Here is a 23,554-nt window from a genome sequence, read left to right on the forward strand (position 1 = left end):
TCACCTTTCAAACATTCAATTGCTTCAGCCAGCCTAGATTTTCAATTTCGTGATTACTATGAAAAATATGAACACACAACAAAAGCAAATAAAGAAAAAAAGAAAGCATTTCATAGGAATTTTGTGTCTGAAGTTGTAAACGAACAGCCTGCAAGGAATAGGGTATTTCCAACATATGACCCATAGAAAGATATGATGGAGTTCATGGTTGTTATGCCCCCAGGCCCATCTAAAGATAAAAATCCACCACATAGTCAGATAGATCCCTATCAATTTCAAGTTAGCACCCTCCAAATGGATTTTTCCAAAGTACATAATATGGACAAAATTAGTGTGTCAAAAAGGACTAATGAAATGGTCTACACTTCACTACTAAAGGTGGAGAGAGAAAAAAATAAACTGGAGAAACAAATACAAAAGTTACAGGCAGACCTGGAAAATGAAAAAATCAAGGAGGAAAGCAGCAAATAGCAAGTGCAATGATTTACAGAAAAGGATAAAAAATTTAGGCTCTGCAATAAAAATTGCAAAGCAAGAGAAGATGGATGCAGAATTGAAGGACCTGACAGAAAAACTGGCTAAAAGCAGTAAAAAAATCGTTGAGGGAAAAGCCAGTTTTCAAAAATTATACAAAAGTTATGAGTCTGCTGCCACCGAAATGAGAAAATTACAAGACCTATTAGATCATGGGAAGGAAAAAGAAAAACATTTGCAAGAGGAAGTAGAGGAAGAAAGAAAAAAATGTGCACAAATGAAAGAAGACCTGCACAATGCAAATGATAAAATAAAAACTTTGTAGGATAGATTGAAAGATAACATGAAAAATACAACGAAGTATAGACAAGAAAACATTTGGCGGCAAATAATGCAGAGGAGTGAGAAGTTGTGTGAATGGTTTCAATTCACTGAAAGTATGAGACATTTTTTTATAAAAATCAAAGGGCACTATGAGAAGAGCACACATGTTTATTCAAAAGAGGAAATAGCAAAAAAAATTCTGAAAGTAGTCTACAGTTCCAGTGATAGCTACTTGGCATCCAAGGGAAATAAGAGCCACATTGATGCCACAGTTAAGACATCATTTATCATTCAAAAATGCCAGAAGTTAAGGGAAACATCAGAAGTTATAGAAAGTTGTGGAAAAAAGATAGTGAAGCTGGAAGAAAAGAAAAATAATTTGATTAAACTTGGTTTGTCTAAGCCTGTTGACACATCAAATAAATTCATTGGAGAAGAAGCTTACAAAAAAATTATGGAGATAAAAAAGAAGTCTGATTTAGACTTGCTTCCAAAGGACACAACTCCCAAAAACTTTCTGGAATTCATCCAACCATTTACAACTCTAAATTCGGTATTGGATGAAACAGTGATGTCAAGTAAATCTTCTAAATATGGAATGTTGACGAAGTTGGAGTTGACTTTCCATAGTTTATAGAATATTGACCTTCCGTCAAATGAAGAGTGGAGCACCCTACAAAAACTAGCACAGAATTCTTAAGAATCATAGTATGTATTGCACAATTTTCTTCTTTTATTCTTAATTTCAAGGTTTTATGTTTTTTCTGTTTGCTATTTTGCTAATCCAGCCTATGAATCTATGATGCACTCGTTATTGCTATTTTGCTAATCCAGCCTATGAATCTATTTTATGAATAGGAAAAAAATAGCACTCGCTATTGCTATTTTGCTAATCCAACCTATGAATCTATGATGCACAGTGCAAAACTTCAGCCAGTAAATTTGTAATCTCAAATTCTCCCTTGCTTTAACATTTATTCATTTCTCTATTTCTGATTAGTAGGTTTTAGGCACTGCTATTATCTATGTTTGATTTGTCATGGCGTGAATTAATATTTAATTTTGAACTCTATTTTTTGAACAGGAGACATCAAACATGTACCAGATGTTAAATTGCTAATACGGCCTATGATGGCCATATAAATATGTGTCGAGTTTGTGATTTTGATGTTCAGTGTTCACATGTTGCAAACTTGCAATTCGACCTGAAGTTGTTGTTGCTCCCTTGTTTCTATAAAAGGGAATTCAGGGTCATTTGCAATTTTGCAAAGGGTTTCAAAACTTTGTATTCACTTTTGCATGGACATTGGAGAATCACACGGGAGTTGTTGTTGCTCTCTTATTTCTATAAAAGGGAATTCAGGGTCTTTTGCAAAGGGTTCTGAAACTTTGTATTCACTTTTGCAATTGGCATGGAGAATCACATAGATTGGTGTATTGCTATTGAATGAATTGTATCATATGGCTATATTTTGAAAGAATTAATGAAAATCTAAGTGCTCTACATGTGTATTACTATTGAATGAATTGTATCATATGGTTCTAAAATGTATGACACAGATTTGAGACTCAAACATGTATAAATAAACAATAAACATCTTTGTAATTGTATCAATAAACACATTATGGTTTTTTTTTATTATGCTATTTTAAATCTGGAAATAGAAAGTTGAAAAATATAATTACAAATCAATATTAATTTCTAATTGCAAAAAGTAATATGCTTTTGTAATATGAATGATGAGATACAGTAATAAGATTAATAAATACCAATCTCTTACAGTTGTCATTCATCCTCATCAAATTCAGTGCTTTCTTGATTTTGATTCTTGTCTGTGGTTTCTTCACTCCGAGTCTGAGTCTGCATATCTTCGCCGCACTGCATCTCAACGCTACCATTAGGTCTAGTAGTCCCACTGGCACTTTGGTTTAAAGTGTTACCCAAACTTTTTCTTTCACATTTGGACCTCCAGATTTCCAGTGCCCTGTTGTAAGGAAAAGTGTGGACATCATACCTAGATGTATAGAGCCTCAAGCAATTTTCCAAATTTTTGTCTAGTTTGTTTCTTAGCTTTGATTTTAGGAACCCCAAAGCACTGAAAACTCTCTCATCTTCCACCGAACCCAATATCATGGTAAGACATAAATCAGCAAGCTTCACATATTCTATCATTGAATCACACAAGGATGGGTTCTCAGCTATATATTTCCAAAGCCTTGTTACTGATCCCTCTTCGCGAGGGTTCTCCATTTTGGCATATTGTTCTTTCATAGTGTATGCAAAATGAGATGATTGCTCTCGAAGATGAGTTTCATCTAATATTCCATCTATAGTTACTCCATTAAATTCTCTGGATATGCAAAATTGTTTTATCAAAGTCAGTAGCTTACTTCGAAAATCAGATGCACTGTTGAGACTCCAATAATGAGGAAACACAATAGACATGGCTTCGAGTAGGTTGTCAAGAGGGAATCTTCTTCTAATTTGTGAGGAAAGATCATATGCAATTTTCTTCACAGAAGTAGTTACAGTCTCAACAATCTTGTCGAAATCCTCCTTTGTAACTCTTGCTAGTTTCTTCCTGGGGTGCTTTCATGGTTCCTCAGGGTCGACCATGGCATAGAAGTGCACTGGTATCTCAACTGCCTGTACATTGGCACATACCTCCCCGTCTGCACCGATTTATAAAAATTTATCAGGATTGTTCAAATCTGTGAGTGTCCGCCACTTAACAAATTTTTCATCAGATAGTGTTGGTTGATTTCGATAGATATTGTTGAGGGTCATGCATGTCATCTTACGCAGCGTAGCATATTCTGCAATATACAGAGCTCTTTTTTGGGCAGCCTTCATAATATTCCTCATTTCCTTTAGCATGGGCAGAAGAGCTACTAAAGTTAAGAGTGTCTCTAAATTACTTAACCTACCAAGAAGTTCAGGAAATTTTGGTTGATCTGATTCATCGTGAGTTGTGTGAAATAGTCCAATCAAGGATGGATATTCTGAAAACACTCGATGCACTAGACCATCCAAAGAAATCCATCTGGTATCATTATCCTTGAGAAGCTTGTTCCCATCAGTTAATCCATCAGCAAAGTGTTGAAATTCCATAAATCATATGGGACTTCGACAGAAGTGTGAGTAGAGCTCTCTGATTAAAATTTCAATTTTTTTAACCGAAGCAAACTTGCTCACAATTCCAAAAGCTAGATTCATTCTGTGAGCCATGCAGTGAATTGCAGTAATGTATAGTGCAAATGAAGTTTCAATCTTTGTACAGAGACCATTCTTGTGACCTTGCATTACCGAAGCTCCATCTGTTCCAATACAAACCAATTTTTTGGCTACCGTCATGTCATCCATACCTCCATATTCAATTAAACTTCTCTTTACTAGTTGAAATAAATTTTCCGCTGTCACACTCTCCTTCATTTTAGCAAGAGATAGTAGATGAGGTTGGCGGGTATGATTCTCTACAGTATAAACATGCATGCATACCCATGAAGTATTGTCTAATGTCGTAACTTCATCTAAAGAAAATGCAATGAAGTTTGACTCTCTTATTTTTTCCTGTACATCTTTTTCAACCTCAGCAAGACAACTTGCCCATTCCCATCCACTGTTTACTGACCAGTGTCTATTAGGATAGTTAGGAACTTTCAAAAAGTGTAATAAACCACTAATTGATGGGAAATCTGTCATAGCATGTCCTCTGCTCAAAATATGAAAAACAACACTTAACTAAACAGCTTTTCCCAGTTGTTCTATTTGCGTTGCTTTTCCAAAAACAGCTTCAATAGAACCTTTAACTTCAACAGGCTTCGTCTGTAATTTCTCATGAAAATAATACTCTTTAGCATTCCTCACATGCTTACATTCATCCTTTGTTTTCCATCTTATCACTGATTTTTCAACCCCGTCTATCATTTGTTTTTCATAAACTTTACCCATATGCTTTTCTATGGTGTCAAATTTTAGTTGCAACCTAATTTCCTTGTTATGTTTCCAAGTGCAAATCTTACACTTGCATTCTATTGGATGCTCACCTTCAATTGGATTCTCGACTGGTTCAATGAATGGTACTTTAATGCCTAATTAATTTGAAAATTCCTCACTGACATATCCCACTCCCGATCCTTTTTTTATTATGGTTCACCCTTTTTTGCTATGGCTTTTCTTTTCCCCTTCCATGCATTATCATCAATGGCATTATCACCCAAGTCGATTATATCATTCTGGCTAACTTGGGTATCTACCAGATAATCTTCTTCAAGATCATCTTGATCTGAGATATCAAGTTCACCGTCATCTTCAACATGCGGTGCAGGTGGCGAATTTTGTACTTGTACTTGTGACGATGTACCTTCCTGATTTTCACCAGTACCACAATCTTTTCCAATGTCAAAGTACGAAGACAACGTTCTACTTTTTGTTGGCCTCTCCTGGCCTTCCTCACATTCAGGTTTCCTACCCCTCTTCCTGTTCGACATCACCAACGAAATAAAGGCTGCCAAAAAAATATCAATTTGCTGAAGAAGAAATAATTGACTATAATGTATAATATACCACTTCAAAAATATGATCACTCACCTTTAGGCTTTAGGTCACTAGCAGTTGCCAATACAGTCAACAACAATGATTTTCCTTGGTCTGAAACTTCACTATTGATCAGAATTCAGAGCCTAGAACCCACCAGATTGTGTTGAGATAGATCTGATCTTTGCATGTATTTATACCAATCCTTATATGGTGAATTTCGCGGGAATTTTATATGGTATACAAATATTTGGCGAATCCCGCGTAACTATAACAGGACTTGTGTAATTTTCAAGGCGATTATAGGTCGTCCAAATACGACTTATGTAATTTTTGAGGCGTTTATAGGTCATCCAAATAATAGGCGAATACAATATAGTTGGCGAAAGTTGGGGTGAATGGAGACACACGTCCCCCTAGCTAACAAATCTTCACATGTCTATAGGTGGATTAAGGTCATCTATTAAGGCAACCTCAGAGAGTGTAGGCGAAACAATTAAATTTACCGTGTGTCCACCATATATTGTATTGGCGAAATCATCGCATAGAAATATTTAATTACATAAAACATATGGCGATCGGGCCCTGACTTTGACGGAAATTGATAATGTTTTGGTGACATGGCCACCCCCAGACAGTACAAAATATTCGCCATTTCCAACATGGCCGACGTGAAAAATTTGTCATTGACGAATATTTGGCACTAAAGTAAACTCTGACAAACATTAAATAAAACGAGTCCTGATAGACAGAGGAGCAGGTCTAAACATTTGTACATTGAGCACTATTAAACAATTGGGATATTCTGATAAAGTTGTGAATGCTACAAACAAAATTACCATCAAGGCATATGATGATGAAGAGCATTCGTCCAAAGGCACAATCACCTTACCTCTCAGAGTAGGGCCGGTTACAAAGGATGTCGTTTGTCAAGTCCTAAACCTGGATCTCACATAAAACATATTGCTAGGACATCCATGGATTCATGAGATGAGAGCAGTCCCATCTACATATCATCGATGTATCAAGTTCCCACATAATGGAGTTGAAGTAACAGTTAATGGTGATCCTAACCCATTCGTATATTACAACAATCTGCGACCTAGATCAGAAATAACAATACCAGTCCATCGAGAGGTTGTTCCTTCATCAGCATATGTGGATCCAGAATCCTTGAAAGCTTCTACATCAAAACAAGAAGAGATCAAAGAAAAATTCAAGATTAAAGACATGGGATGTGGTGAGTATATCTTTCATGTTTATCAGCTCCCACTATCTCCTAACACATTTAGTCGACAAGAACAATGTATAAATAATTTGCAAGGAATTGGGTGTGAACCACCTAGTGTTGTGGCTACTAAGTCTGAATGCAAATCTCCTCTAATGGTGCAAGCAGCTCTTGATATCAATAGTCCTAAGAGTGGTTCCAACAAAGAATCTATTGAGCATATTGACAACCCTCTTGAGAACTCATATAGCCTTACCATTTCATCTGTTCATTCCATTTCCATCTCCACTCCTCTCCTAGACTTGGATCAACAAGAATCAGAAAAACCCTTACTAATTGGGGATCCAGAATCAAGCTTTGAAAAGAAAAATCTAAAAGTCAAAAATAAAGAAAAGTCCTTTAGTCCAAATCAAAATCAAAAGCTATTGGACTCTGCAAAAATCAAAGTCAAGGATAAAAATCCCATGAAAGAAAAAGAGGAAGAGTTGATCTCCCCTAATATCAAAATAACTAGGGGCAAAAATTCTAAAATTTCAAGTCAAAAAGAATACTTGTTGATCCTAAGTCTCCATCATGCTATCCTACTTTCACTTCTTTTCACAATCATAAGCCTTCATCACTCATCCACTTGTTTCACACATCCTTTCCCTTCTAGCGATACATTGTGGACCTTTAATGGATCTTCCTCGAGGGACTTTGTTGTCAGGGATGCCCAAACTTCTTTAGGTGACACGCATATGGGCCTACGTAGTCCACACACTAGTAATTTTATCTCAGTTCCTTTATCAAGGAAGACAGTGACTCAAGCTATACATAATTCAGTCAAGGAACGACGCATCTACAATCATAAGGTGAAGCCTCACACATTTGCAGTGGGTGACTTAGTTCTCAGAGAAAATCCTAAAAATCAGCAAGACAGGGAGAAGAAGGGCAAGTTCGAACCAAATTGGTTTGGTCCTTACATCATCACAGCAGCTTATGGATTAGGTGCATATCAACTTTCAACCCCAAAGGGCGAACCTTTGGAGGATCCTATCAATAGCATGCACCTTCGCAGGTTTTACACATAGCTCTTCAGAGTATCCTAATTCAAAAATACAAAAAAAATCAAAAAAAATCAAAAAAAATCAAAAAAAATCAAAAATGTAAAAAAAAATATAAAAAATACAAAAATACAAAAAAATCATAAAATAAAAAAATCGTTACTTGGTGAAAACCTGGCAAACAGGTGCCTTGTGACACAAAAAAAATTGAAAAATCAAAAAAGTAAAGAAAAACATTTCGTCCAACGGTCAAAACCACTTCGATGGCACCCTGGGCAAGTACCATGGTGAAAACCGGGCCACTGGCGCTATGCGTAGAGACATTGTGCCTCCCCCCTTCAGGATTCCATTTCATCTTTCACTTAGCACACACTCACAACCTCTTAATACATAATAAACTTACCAATTTCCATCATGGCTGGTCATTGATCTACCTAAGATTGGTTAGCCATTCATAATAAACCTCTCTTTTCACCCCTTTCCATCCATAATAAATCAGCTCCTACCTGTGGCTAAGGCAAATCCTACGTCTAGTAATGGGTGTGGAACTGAGCGCATCACATATTTGGAGGAGTACAGTTTCTTCCAATTTTCTTTAGTCTATCCACGCACAATCCATAATAAGGCAACATTTGCATCACGGGTCCACAATAAAGTTTCGTCTTCTCCACAATAAAGTATCAGTTTCATGGATTCAGTCAGTTTCAGATGAAACACAGCAGCAACAATGGGCTTCAATAAATCAAATCTTTCAACAGACTCAGACAACATTATGGTTCAGTGCTATCTATCCTTTTGTGAAAGTAAACATTGTGACCACAATCAAATAGACTTATGCAAGTGACAAGAGACACTAAACTTGAGGACTACAGTGGATGTTGGTGTCAAGTCTTGGTTTTCTTTTGATTTTTTTTTGTTTTTGGTGACATGTCTTTTAGCTTTTCCGGGATGTCTCTAACTAGAGATTTTATCTCCAGGATGTCGTTGACTAGAAAGGCGAGGATGGGGTATCGTCACCTATTTTTCTTTTGTTGTCTGTGGATTGTCTCTTAGTAATGCTATGACTTGTCCAAGGATATGAGGACACTGTGAGTCTAGTGTGAACTGGGGCATTATTTGTTTGTGACTGTCTAATCTCCATGCAAACAGGTACAATGACTTTCTAGGTCAAACATATGTCTCGATTGTCATAACCTATTATGCTATAATAAAGCTCAATGATGATAACACACAAGAAGCTCTTTCACTTCCATATCTTCTATCATCCATCCCCCTTTCTTGATTGACTTCTATCATCCTTCCTGAATCTATGTAGCCTGCTATCACATGACTAAGTATAATGACACACCAAAAAAAAAATGTTTGCATTTCATGTAGTTTGCACCTACATTACCACATATTAGCATTTCATACATACATATAGATATCACAATTGCATCATATCCTACACACAACACATGTTAGCACATTCTACATTCTCATCATATTCATCTGCATTTCATACATTCACATTTGCATTGGCATAACATATAAAAACATAAAAATTCAAAAATATTGCATTTCATCATGTACATATTTGCATCCATATCATAACCATCACATAGAAACATACATCATGAAACATCTCATCACATAGAAACATACATCATGAAACATCTCATCACATAGGCACACATGCATATAGCTTTCGAAAGGATGAATCTCATATATATATAATCATAAGTGTCATGATACAATGATGTCAAAATCATATGGCTACAATCATCCAAAGGTGTCATCATACAAAATGGTACAAAACGGATACATAGGGAGCCCTCTTAGGATATAATGAACTCCCTCCCTCGGAGCCACCTAGCCTCGACAGAGTCTAATCCCTGGAAGGACCCGCTCTAGGATCATCTCCCATGTCCCCTCTATTTGGTGGTGGTGGAGGATTCATGACCCCACCGCTAGATGCATGTCTCCTGTCTCTCCCTCCAGTGGTCATTGTAGTCCGCAATGGTCTCCGGAAGCTCCTAGCCCGCTGATCTGGTGGCACCGCTCCATAGTATAGGTCTCTCCAGTAGCCTATCTCCTCCCCTGGCCATAGAACATAGGCATATTTGGCCCATGTGTCTGCTACTGCCTGTCTCCCTGCCCTCAGTGTTGTCTCAACCTCTGTATAGCATTAGTACTGCCAACCCTCATGTCATCCTATCCAGACAGAGGAACTCACTGATCACTCCTGTTAGTACTATTGGTAGTGCTAATCTTGTTTGTGTCATCGTGTCCCATACCACGTTTCCAGCCCTCATCTCCAATCCCGGATTCTGGAATACTCATCTCAGTGCATCCCTATCTCTATCTTGATCATAAGGTACTAACTCCCCATCGATCGGTATCCTCAGAAACCTGTAAACATCCTTTAAGGTGACTGTCACCTCACCCATCGGCAAATGAAAATTGCAAGTCTCTAAGTGCCATCTCTCAGCCAGCGCAGCCAGCAATCTCATGTTCGCTTGAAACTCAGGCACATACAAAATATGTCGCAGGCCCATAGCCTGAACCGCTGCTCTCTCCTAAACTGTCAACTCTACTCCAGCATAGGTAGGTCCTCCTGCAGTCAAGAAAATCAACTGTGTTGATCCTAGTGGTACTCCCTGTTCATCACAAAGTGTTGCTCTTTTTAGTACTCCCTGTTCATCACAAAGTACTACTTTTTTATCCTAGTGGCATTCCATGTTCATCACAAAGTGTTGCTCTTTTTAGTACTCCCTGTTCATCACAAAGTAGTATGTTTTGGTACTCCCTGTTCATCACAAAGTGTCTTGATCTATCTTATCCTAGGGCCTCTACTTGAGTGTATCCTCTTGAGTAGTTTCCTAATTAGCAACGTATGCTCTATCACAGAATTGTCAATCCTAGCCCTATCTGCTATCCTAGTCTTCCTTAGAGGACCTTCTTGAGTGTATCCTCTTAGCAACTTATCCAATCGACGGCGTATGTTCATCACAGAACTGTCGATTTGACCTAGAAGACATAAACGTGCTTACATACTACACATACGCGTCTTTTCTGCACAGACACACCTGACATACATAGACATGCCTCTACTCTGCATAGACGTTGCTACATTCATAGACTCGCCTGGCAAAAACACAAACGCGCCTAGCCTACCTAGACATGCCTGACACCATCACAGATGCACCTTAGTGTTTTTTGCCCACTGCTTGACATATCTAAAATGCATTAAATGTGCTACCTAGCATGCATTAATGACAACATTTATTGCTATAAAGTACAAGGAGGTTTTGCGGTACATACCGACTCTCCTGGATCTGTTGGCCTCTGAAATTGGTGAATGCGATCAAATCTATACACCAATGCCATCATTGCTGCTCTATTCTCTCTGCACTCTGATCTCTTGGATGTGTGGATGACAATGAGGATGTTTTCCCCTCCTGGTCTATCTTATAGACTGCCCTAGCCCTAGCCCTAGCCCTAGTCTCCCGTGTTAGTCTTCGTTATCCCGTGACTCTATCACTCTATCCGATCAGTCCATTCTAGCCTTTCTTATCGAGAGATTGTTTGTGCTCTTTTCAAACATTTTCATCCAATCTCTTGAGGGGGCATATCATTCCCATTTTGGGGCAACTTTGTATCAGTTTATCTTATCTTCTTTGAAACAACGCGACAAGTTGCATTGTCTCAAAGAGGGGAAACAATGTAGACACCTAAAATTGTCTCATCTAATTTATTTAATTACTTTAGCTTAAGTCTTCTATTAATTAAATAAATCTTTTTTTATTTAATTAATTCATTTATCCTCTTCTAGCCTTATTTCTCATTTAAATAAATACATTTATTTATTTAAATTATCCTTTTCCTAAATTAAATAAATACTTTTATTTATTTAATTATCCCACTTCTTCTATTAATTAAATAAATCTTTATTTATTTAATTAATTTATTAACATTTTCTACCCATGACACATGTCATTCATCTCTTAATTCCTACACTACCTACCCTCTCATTATTTTCTTTTCTTTTATCTACCCTCTAATCATAGCTGACCATTTATCTTTTACACCTCTCAATCTTATCCCTTCATTTCTTATAGTGTCTTCTATATAAGAGGATTCTCCTTTCACTAATCAATCTACACATTCTAATCATTCTAATCAAGCCTTCAAGCAATCAACCCCGCTGACTACCCGACTACTCTACACTTTCGAACATTCATATGCGATCAAGCCTACTTGCAACCACATTTCTGTTCTTTGTTGAGATCTTGTGCACACATAAAATCTGAGAGCAAATATATCAAGCAAGATCAATGGAAATAGAAAGAATGGAGATCCAAACCCTATTGGACATGTGATGGTAGAATCTTTGTGATTTCATTTGATTTGCATTGTCTTAGGTAATCTTCATATGTTATGGTGGATCTTTGTTGTTGTTAGGCTAGGGTTTTGTGGTTGAATCTATTTAGTCTTTCAATATTGTTGTTATCCACTTTCACCATAAACATAAACAATAGAAGGCAACAAAATGTAGAAGCCATGGTGGCTAGCATTGAAGGACCAATGGTGAAATCACTAAGAAGAAGAAGAAAGCAAGTGATAAGACCAACCCACCTCCAAGAATATTGTCTCTAACAAATTGATCCCAATGGGGCATGGGGGTGAACTCACAAAGCTGGTTCCCACTTTTTCCAACGAAGGAAATTGGCTAAAGTGGAAAATTTTGTTTATAGGGGGTTCGAGCGAAGTGGGGGTGTTCGAACGGAATACCCTTTGGGGTTCGAGCGAAGACCCCGCTTCACTCGAACCCCATCTTTCGAGCGAAGCACCTTTAATGTCCGTTTATGTCATTTTTCAATTATAGCGCAGGGGTTTGATCAAACCCCCCTTCATTTGAACCCCCCTAAAAATGGGGGGTTCGCTCAAACCCCCCTTCGTTCGAACCCCTTTTTTAGCACTTCTTTGAAGATTTTTACATTTTTTTGCAGATTTTTGGCCTTGAAACCTCTGGTTGATGGCTCAAATGGAATGATCTTGACAACCCAAAATGTAGTATTATAGTCCTCGAAGCAAGCTTTCCAATGAATATAAGTTTATTACATATTGAGTTTATTATGAACTTGTTTTTTTAATTTTACCAAATATAGGTTTTTCACCGAACATGAACTTCTCTGTTCAACGCATTGGGAAAAATAGGAAACTAATTCAAAAAAATTCTAAAAAATATCTAAGCCCTGGGTATTGATGTCTTCTTTCTAACAAAAATAATAAAATTGAATTTCGATATATATAGAATAAGTTATGTGTTCAAACGTAAACCTATGTCTGAATTATGACTAGTCGGACTTCAAAACTTAATAAAATGAAAAATATTGAACATATCACTATCAAACCAACTGCAAGCCTTGGATATTGATGTTACAAACCAAAATTCGAAAGAATTGAGTTTTTATCATTTATAGAAAAAAAGTTATGTGTTTCGGGAGGCACATCACTCTTAAAAAATGTAGTTTGTTGTAAAAAACTACTTTTCAAGGGAGACGGAAAAGTTTTTTAAAAAATCCTTGAAAAAAAATTGAAAAAAATATATATAGAATCTATAGACAAAATTCTACAAATCACTAATTTACATCATCTTCAAATTTTTAATAGTTTAAAAGTTAGAGTTGTCGGAAGTTGAAGATTATTTTAAAATTGTTCATCTCAGTGTCAAAAGTGGCAAAAAAGTGGGAACCATTATTGTGAGTTCACCCATGGTCAAAACTCTATGGTAAAGCATAAAAGAAGTAGAACAAAAGAATCAACTTCCTCAATTCAAAAAAGTAAGATTACTAAAGATCAATTGCCTAAATGCTTTGGCAGATTTAGGGAACTAATGGATGCCTCCAACTAAGTTTTATTGTGGACTTGAACTATATCTCATAGAATGTTAGGGGACGAGAATCCCAAGACGAGAAATATGTGGTTAGGAGGTTTCTTAATTTAGCTAAGAATAAAGATGTAGTCTTTTTGCAAGAAGTTAAAGCCATCAATTTTACACTTAATGTAAACTTAAAATGCATTTGGAAAGATGCATCCCAATTCACTACCAATCATGATAAAGGTAAAGTGGGGGGTTGTTATTTATTATCGAATAAATGGGATATTCATAGTATGACTCTTTAGAGCCCTATAATAGGGTTGCATGGAACATAGTTTAAAAAGATTATCTAATCTTTGGATTATGCTCCCTCTATGCAGCAAATGATTATAGAGAGAGGATTGAGTTGTGGGAATGGTTGTATAACCTAGTTGATGTTCCATGGATTTTGGGTGTGACTTTAACATGGTAGAACACCAAGAAGGTAAAATTGGAGGCTTAAAATTTGAGTGGAAAGGTAATAAAAAATACTACTGGTCAAGAATGAAAGACAATCTAAAACAATTTGACCCCCTTGAAGGTAAACATAACGATCATAACTCAATATGGTACACATGGTGTAATTATCAACAAGGGAAGAAGAGGATATATTGCAGACTTGACATGATCTATGTCAATAGAGAATACTTTACTTTCAAACAGGATGGAAATGGAAGCATTGTCAAAGTCTCTCCTTATACTTTGTCATACCATCATCCATCCAAGCTATCATTACCATTGGCGGTACCTCATCAGTTTCCCAAATCAGGGATAAAAGCTTCCTACTCAATGTTAGCCTTCTGAATGATGATGATTGCAATTGTGCTATTTATATGATTAAAAAAATTAATAGATGGTGAATACCTATTTCCTTTGCCATTGCCAAATGGGAGCAAAATGTCATTAGCTAGAGGATTTTGTTTCAAACCATTGGGAAGAAGAAAGCCAAAGACAACAGAAAGTTGGAGGATGAGTTGAATGATAACCTCCTATGTGAAGCCCAACTTCAAAGTGAGCCCTTTAATTCAAAACTTAATGAAAACCTGGCTTCGATCAATAATTCTTTAAGGAAGATCCAAAATAGAAAAATCCAAGTGATGAGGCTTAAGGCTAGATTGAACTAGTTGCAAAATGGGTTTAAAGGGTCTAGATTTTTTTTTAAGTGTTTAAAGCAAAAGGAGTTCAAAGAGAAAGTTGAGAGGTTTGTGAGGATGGCAAAGCAGTCCATGATCGACTTGAAATTAAGAAGGCTTTCTTCCAATATTAAGAAAACTTGTTTACCACAAAAGGTAATAGCTTCAAGTGTCAAGAGGCTAGAGAAACCTGCAGGAGGCTTATCCCTAATAAAAAATTCAGAGGGATACATACACGGTCTCAACAAAGTTATCACCCTAGAAGAAATCCAAAAAGTTATCGAGGTGTTTAATAATGATAAGTCTTCAAGCTCATAAGAAGAACATTCAATGGATTAGTGAAGATCTGCTACAGATTTATAAAGAAGCCCTAGACAAAGGAACATTAGGGAAGAGCATCAACAAGGGGATCATTAAGCTTCTTCCCAAGGATGGTGACAAAACTCTAATAAAGAATTGGAGGCCAACCACCCTTCTGAATGTCTCATATAAGATCCTTACCTAGGTTATGGCACTTAAGCTTGTAGAGATTCTTCCAAAGTTTGTGAGTAATACTCAAACTAGTTTCACCAAGGGAAGATATATTTTAGAGAATCTTTTGCCTAGTCGGGAGGCAATGAATTGGGCCAAGGCCTCTCACCAAAATACTGCAATGTATCTCCTGGATTTTGAGAAAACCTATGACCAAGAGGAATGGTCTTTTCTGATTATAATGCTAAAAGCATTTGGTTGCCTTGACAACTTTTGTCACATAGTTTAGACTCTCATGAAAGATGCCACTACCCAAATTGGCATCAATGGATTATTAACTTAAAGCTTTGTGCTTGAGAGGTCAATCAGGTAGGGTTGTACCCCTTGCCCCAATTACCTTATTTGGTATAGCATCTGATGCCATCTATTACCTATTCAGAGATCCTACTATTTCACCAAGGGTTAAAGGCATTAGCCTCCCCATTGGCAAAGACCTTGATATTTAGTTCAAGTTGATGATATAACCCTCTTCATTAAACTCAAGGAAGGGGGTGTGGTTTCCTTGTTAGAAAATCTTAATCTATTGTGTGACATTTTTGGGGCAAAAATTTCTAATGCTAAATCCATACTATTTGGATGGATAGATGACCCACCTCTCTAGGTTAACAAATTCAATTTCCAATGGGGTGGTCCCACTAAACAAGCGAGATACCTTGGCATTCTTTTTGTTGTTAACCCAAACATTAAAGAAATGTGGCTCTGCATAGAAGGTAAAATTGACCACTTGTTGCTAAGTGGATCTTCAAGGCTATGGAAGGCGAAGAGCCTAGCATTTCGATGCCCAAACAAGCCAAAACCTAGAAACTTCTTCCTCTTGATGATTTGCTAGTTGGGACTTTCCTTGTTACTCCTACAGCCTCTATTGTCTTCGAGACTATTTGGAAGGCATGGTAGAGTATTAGGAGTCTGATCACCCAAAATGGGGTTATTGTGGATGGCAACAATATGTGAGGAAAGGTCCATATGGTGGAACCTTCTTCATAAGGATAAGCCTTTGGCTCTCCTTCAAGGATGCTCTGCCAAGAATTGGCATCTTAAGGGTATTAGATGCTTTAAAGACATTCTTTGTGATGGTCAGTTAAAGTCATGGGTTTCCTTAAGCCGAGAGTTTGGCCTCTCGGCCTTCCTCCAACTAGAGAACCTATACCCTCCTTAGCGATGCTCGTGTTAATCTGCATTTGCCGAATAATTGCTCCTAGAACAAGGAGAGATTTCAATCCTATAAGTGGGTTAATTGTATCTCTTTATTGAATGTTAATGCTAAATTGATTTATAATTCCTTATGCAGCAAAATGGATTTAGTTGAGCATCTTAACGAATGTTGGCATTTGAATTTTACTAACAAGATTTTGCAGGATGTATTTTCCAAAATCTAGAACAGCAACATAGAACCTAAAAAGGGTTGCTTTAGATGGCTGCTCACTCTCCAAAGGTTGCCATACAAAATTAATAAGTATGACAATGATCTGTGCTCTGTATGCACTAAGCTTGAAACTAGTAAGCGCATCTTTTTTTATTCTTTTATCGCAAAAGAAATCTGGAATTGTTTTTGTTCTAGCCTAATTGATTGGCACAATAATAATAAATGCTCCGATAACCTATTTGGTTTTGTTCATGGCATGAAAAAAGAATGCAGATTGTTTTAGTTCTTTCTTACAAGTGAAATTTTATGGCAAATTTGGATTTTCAAGAATGACGACAAGTTTGAAGGAAACAAAAGGGTGATTACCGAGTCTTTTAAGAGAATCATCTTTCATAATGTTTCCATGCAAGTTTCAGTTACCATGAAGATATCAAGATTCAAGTTTGAAAAGCTACTAAAAAATGGTACCAACACAGCTAAGATCCCTATGGCCACACTTGGGTACATACCAATGAAGACTATCAACCATTTGTGAAAGGCCTTCAAGAGTTTGTGAAGGCGTACAATGAAGGAAAGAAAACAAATGATAAGCTCAAAGGCAAGCAGTCTAAGGAGCCCCAACCCAAGATCAAGGGAACCAGATACTTCATGAATGTAGATGGATGGTCAGCCTTGGAGGAGGTGAAATCTAGTGAGGAGATATCTGGCATTGACCTCCAATTGGGTGGGGGGGGCTAAGACCGGTGCAATGTTAGCAGGAAGTTCTAGTTGCATAATGAAAAAAAGGCCTTTTTGAGGATTTTATAGGGTAAACTTAACTTGATATTGCTTTAACTTTTTGTATACTTCATGTTCACGCAGATTTAGGCCTTGCACTATATGCAATACTTGAGCCCTACGTGACTATGACAGACTCTTAGCACGATTCTTTTTGGTGGTTGAGTAACTCAATCCTAATACCAGCGATAAATGCTTGTGTAATGTTTACTATCTTTAATAATTAAAAAAAAAAATTGAACCACCAAATGCATACCACTAAACATAAAGAATAGCATATGCAAATAAATGTAGAATCAAATCTATAAAGTTTAATTATGAATAAACTTATTACATCATTTCAATATTTGACAATTATAATTCAGTTTCAAAAGCTCCGAAACTAATTCCAAAGAATATTTCAAACAAATACACAAAATATAGCAGCTTATTATTTTTATATTTCTACATTCATGAATTGTCTAAGTAGCTTGATTGAGAGAGGGATTTGATTTATACCATGACAAATGCCAAAATGATTACAAATAATACATGAAAAAATGATAAATGAAATAATTCATCCTCTCTTATATTGATTACTAATGCATTAGTCTCTCCTCCCTGTCCTTCCTATATTTACCTCTACAGATCTTCTGCAGTTCATTTTTCTTCTCCTTGAGCTTTCCATCATCCTGATGATGGATCACAGAGTGTGATCCGAAACGTTGATGCAAATAAACACACAATCAAAACCAGGAGCATACTGAATTACTAACATGGATTGTGGAAAACTAATATCTTTAAACTTTTTTTTTTGCTCGATAAAAGCCTAGACTGTAAATTGTATTTAATTATAAATAAGCAAAATATAACATCATGTCTTAAAATATTATAAAATACTGCAACCCTTTGCCATTACCAGCCCAGATCAACCCCCTACAAAGTCTGATTCTAAATACAGATATAGTTTAGTCAAGTTAATCCATAACAATATTAATTTACATATAATTTGCTATCAACGTAACACGTGCACCTTCTTCGGGTGCAAGTGCTCCTTGTACACAAGCGATTTCTGTTTCCGGATAAAACTAGTTGGAATCATCCAATTGTCACAAAGTAATGATAAACCTGCATAGAAAGGAGCTATCCTAGGTCTTCTCTAATGACAGACGAGGGAAGTTTCAAATCTGGATATTTCTAGTAAGAGAGAACATATATAAAATTAAAAACAATCAAATCTCTAGAACAAAACAAAGCAACTTTATTCTTTGTTAGTTCCATTGACATTATTAAGCCATACAGTAATGGACTCTCAACCCAGTACAGAAAATGCTACATGTTTGCCAATAAATTTCATCCAGCAGACCCACCCTTCTCATCAGTCTTCCCAGTATTTAACATTTACAACCTTTAGAAGTGGTAATAAACCTCCTCGAACAACTATTTCAGAAAGACACCAAAACCCATTACTGGTAGATTGTCCATGGTAAACAGGTCACTGAGTTCTGCAATCTTTTGTTGCGATTAACCTCATTGCCCACAATGCTGCAGTTGAAGATTTGCCAATATAAGCTTGCTGAAGTTCTAAGCACTAGTGAAGTGCCCCTTTTGATATATGTCCATATGATAAATATAAGATTTTCAGAATCTGTAACAAATTTTGTAACAAGCTTCTCAAAATAACTGTAATCTTTCGCATCAACAATTTGGTCACCAAGGGAAGAAAGAAAGTCCATATGCCAACAAGCTACTCCAAGATATGATGCCAGGTGCCTCATCCACAATAAACAAAGGAAATCATACAAACAAGATGCCGATGTCAAATCATTACTAGTAGACACAATTCAAGTTTGAATTGAACGAAAATCAGAAAATTCGTTAGTTGGACAGAGCAATAACACTAGCAAACATCTCTACAAAGAAAGCCCATGCTTAGTAGTTAGTACAGTGAGATACAAGGATACATCATACAAGGGAGTATCGATGAACAAACTGAGAAAAATTCTGAAACAAATTTGAAGATATAAATCAGTCTCAATTCCCAGACAGATTTCTAGTTCGTCGTTAGAACTAACAACCAACCAAAGCCCGAGGTCTATGCTCTAATACTAATAAGGGCATCCCTGTCTGCCGTACTGCTCTCACAAACCCCATATTAGCAGTCAATGTCGGAGCATGCAAGAGATCTCCAGTGCCAAAGATCACTTTATGCTTCAATTTGATTTTCCCAGTCTCAGGAAGGCCCATCACACGAGCAGAAGGATTGTCTGGCAAAACCCTGCCATTTATGTAGGATCACCAAAAATTTACAAAGGCAACAATCCCCACAGAAAAATAATAATAAAGAAAGAGCTAGGTGACCAGGAGTAGCAGATGCTAGATGCAAAATTAGTACAACGTTTCAGCTGAAATTAGCATAGGTAACTTACAATATACACTTTAGTAAGCATTCTGCTCGCAGTTTCTCATTAGGACCACTGCACATTGAAATAAGATCCCTGAATTCATCATCAACATATTGAGAAATTATTGCTCTTTTTCCTCCTAGAATAGATGCCATATCTTCCAAGATGGGGTTCCTAATCTCAGACTTCGCCTGTTTCACAAGTGCAATAACACATCCATGGTCATATTTGAATCAACAAAATTTCGGAGTCCTTAAATTAAACTTCTGACATTAAAGACTACATATCAAGCTTTCGTAAAAATTAACAAGAAACCAACATTACCTGATCCCTCATGAAGCTTGTCGTACTCTTGAAGCGCCTGTTCATGTCTTCCACTGACATTTCAACCAGTTTCTTAGCACAACCATTGCTTAGTTCAGAAACAAGTGCCACTAAGGCTGTTGTATCCAGATTAATCAGATTGTCTTTCAAAATAGTTGTCTCTTTACCATTTACCAACAAATCTGAAGACAAGTCCATTGATACAAGTATTGAAAGAAACTTCTTGTCAAGTTGGGGGATGCATTCCTTCAACAGGCCTACATTTTCACTCAATAACTTCTCTTCCAGTCGATCCATATGTTTTTCTTCTTGGGCAAAGTCATTCTCAGGACAGCTTTTGTCTACCATGTTAACCCTATCAATTTGACACTGAACATATCCACTCCCAAGATTTTTCTCTTTAACTTTTATCTCAAATGCCATCCAAACTTGATTTCCATTGGAAGCATCACTCCTTGAATCTTCTATGCATTTTTCTTTCATATCAAGAACATTGACCCATTCACCGCCTTCCACATCCTGAAAAATATCAGAAAAGTAACATGTCCCTGGCCTTCCTAAATATTCTTTAGTTACATTTTTCTTTTCAACAATATTTTGCTTGAAATCAGATATTTGCACTGCACTATAATCTTCTTTGAGTCTTTGAGCGATAACATTCTCAATCCCATTGGCAAAACAAAGAATTATTGAAACTGGCTGTAGAATGACACTGCTCAATGCAGCTTCCAGGAGGAAATCCAAACGTGTTTTTAATCCCTTTCTACTGCATTTATTTGACCAAGAAATATACTTTGGATTTCTATCAGAAACAACAAACCATGTTGGCTTTCTGTTATAAGTACAAACTATATCAACGTGAGTTCCTCTGAAATCAACATTAAAAGATCTACCTTGCAATGGTCCTTGGATCGTCTTGCATACACAAGACACTCCATTTATACCTGGTTGTAGCACAACATTCACAATAGCTTCCACATACCCAATGTTTGTACTGCAAAATAACAAACATCAGTTGATGGATAGAAAATCTCTTTGAAACAACAAAAACTTTTATCATTTAAGAGGTTTCTCTGCCCATAACACGGCAGCATGTCACAGAAACTAGAGAACCAGCAAAGAAAGGAAGAAGAAGAAAACAAGACTATTAAACAAGTGAGTTCAATGAAACTACTACTACAAAATGTTGGTAAAGATGTTGTACACCTTGCACATAGGAATATTCAATATTATGTAAAGTTATGGCCCTTCTCAAAATGGAGCACCACAATTTAGGGGTAAAATATTTTCCATGGATGATTGTTGCATGTAACAATAGAAATCCATTTTATGTGCTGGCACTTTACGTAAAGTATTTAATACTGAAAATCATGATTTAGTGGCCTCGTGGCTTAATGGCCTCATGATTCAATGTGAAAGGTATATCACACAGACGCATTTAATATGAGAAGCACATTTGATAAATGCATTTAATTGTTAAATATCTTGTAACAACCATTTAATGTAGGGTTACATGAAAGAATGAAACAAATCATCTTAGGCACTTAGATTGAAGAAAGTATCTAGGTTGATCTAGAATTATGATTCTTGATCCTAGAGTCAAACTTGGGCCCAACTTGGGTACACTCCTAGAGGCTTGAGTTGCTTGTTGAGAGTTCCTTACCACTTAGAAGTATGCAATGGGACATGTAGATCTCATTTGTTCGTGGATTGGTCTTATGAGGAATGCAACAAAGTTGCTCGTTCTTGCTGAAGACGGCCTCCTTGATTGAGAGATTTAATCTCCTATTGAGGCTTGGAACTTGATATCGTATAATAATTATTTTGTTGTTGAGGAAACATTGGCTTATGTGCTTTGGAAGCTAGTTTTTCCTAAAAAAAAATTCTCAGGGTATATCAAGCTCTCTCTCTGTCTCTCTCTTCCATGTTACTACTATGTTGGAATAATGCTAGAATAATGTTAGAAACTTAGAACAATGCCTGATATAGATCAAATGACTTGTGACACCTCTCTTAGTAGGATCAATGTAGAAAATTATTTAATATTTGTTTCCATTTGGTACCAAAACTTAGTTTTGAGTTTTGATACTAGTTATTTCCACATTTAGTGTCAGACCCAAGTTTTAGGATGTAGAAGAGAGCATCTTCCATGTGGTATTAATTCTTGTTCAAATGCGAGTTTATTGCAATTGATCTCTTTTTAGGATACAGTTATGGCAATCACTTATAGAATAAAGGTAGAGAGAATCAATGGACTGAGCTTTGAGCTCTAAAAGCTCAAGATGGAGGATTTGCTTAATAGTGATGAGTGAATTGTAGATCATGTTGTAAGCTTCCTTGGAGTTCATTGTCATGCCCAGAATTTCACAATGAAATTTGGCTAAATCTATCTTTTTGAAACATTAATTTCGCACATAAATTATGATGAGGGGAACTTGCAATCTTTAACCCTGACAAGAGGTGGCTTATTCCTCTTCAGGTTATGACACTTTAGACTTTAAATGCAGGAGCAGTTTCCTTTTTAAAGTAGATACTAGGTAATCACAATTATGGACTTTGTACAAATATGACCCCTCAAACTCCCATTGAGGCAACTGGGTTGTCTGTGGTATCAATGTTGATTGAATTCCACTTTAAGGACAAGGCCCGAGTCCAAGGGTCAACCATTATTATTAAATTTTACAAACAACCCCTGCAAGGCCAAAATTAAATTGAGTTGGTTATCCATTAAGGCAAATAGAGTTTGAAGCTTAAGTATATGTCCTTCCTTGATTGAATTAATCTCGGCTTTTGTGACCAAATTCACCTCTCTATTTCTATAGTATGAGCTCATATTATCCACTGTTCTAAAGCATCTAGTATTAGAATGAGAACAGAACGAGATATAATCTTATTGAATTGTAACGGCTATAATCTTATTGAATTGTAACGGCTACAAGGCCCTATTTCATTGTATATCTATATATAAGCTCTAGTAACTATTGAAAGTTATTTATCATGAATAGAATCACAAAGTAATTAATATATCTATATTCTCTCAAATCTTTACTATTTTAGAATGTAGTCTTTGGCTTCTATATATCATCATAATTTTTTTTTTGTTGGGGTGTTTGTGTCTATGGGTTTTAATAGTGTGTGGTCAAGCGTAATAGTGGTTGAGAGGGTATTTAATTGTAAGTCATGTGAGGTAAGTTGGGTTAGGGTTCATAACCCTTAGTTAAGTTTAAACTCTGGTGGACCTAAGAATGGGTCTTGAAAGAGAGTCAAATTCCCTTGATCTTTGAGCAAAAATAGACCCCTAAGGCCTATACCTATGATATGGGGACCTTTTTAACATGTGACCTTGTTCTTGGGGAATGATAAGACCCCTCAAAAATCTACATTTATGAATGTGACGAGTTTGAAGTGTGGGGGCTTGGGATGAGTGGCTTGTCACTCTCAACCTCCCACTCCCCAAAGTTCATTAATGAACTTAGGATTGACCACAAGGCACACACATATGTGAGCCACCTTGTAAGAGGTATTGAAAAGAGT

The 23,554-nt window shown here is 36.6% G+C and overlaps 1 protein-coding gene across 1 annotated transcript in view; it reads right to left on the reverse strand.

Annotated features, from left to right (window-relative positions):
* Window positions 1–18,530: 18,530 nt before the first annotated feature.
* Window positions 18,531–23,554, reverse strand: part of LOC131076384 (uncharacterized) — a 74,502-nt gene continuing 69,478 nt past the window's right edge. The window contains exons 2-4 of the mRNA XM_058013529.2: window positions 20,021–21,014; window positions 19,721–19,887; window positions 18,531–19,569 (exon numbers count right to left, since the gene is read on the reverse strand). Coding sequence (XP_057869512.2) covers window positions 19,362–19,569; window positions 19,721–19,887; window positions 20,021–21,014 — 1,369 coding nt within the window. The 3' untranslated portion in view covers window positions 18,531–19,361. The remainder of the gene's footprint in view (window positions 19,570–19,720; window positions 19,888–20,020; window positions 21,015–23,554) is intronic.

The sequence above is a fragment of the Cryptomeria japonica genome, chromosome 7, assembly GCF_030272615.1.
Source record: "Cryptomeria japonica chromosome 7, Sugi_1.0, whole genome shotgun sequence".
NCBI lineage: Eukaryota > Viridiplantae > Streptophyta > Pinopsida > Cupressales > Cupressaceae > Cryptomeria > Cryptomeria japonica.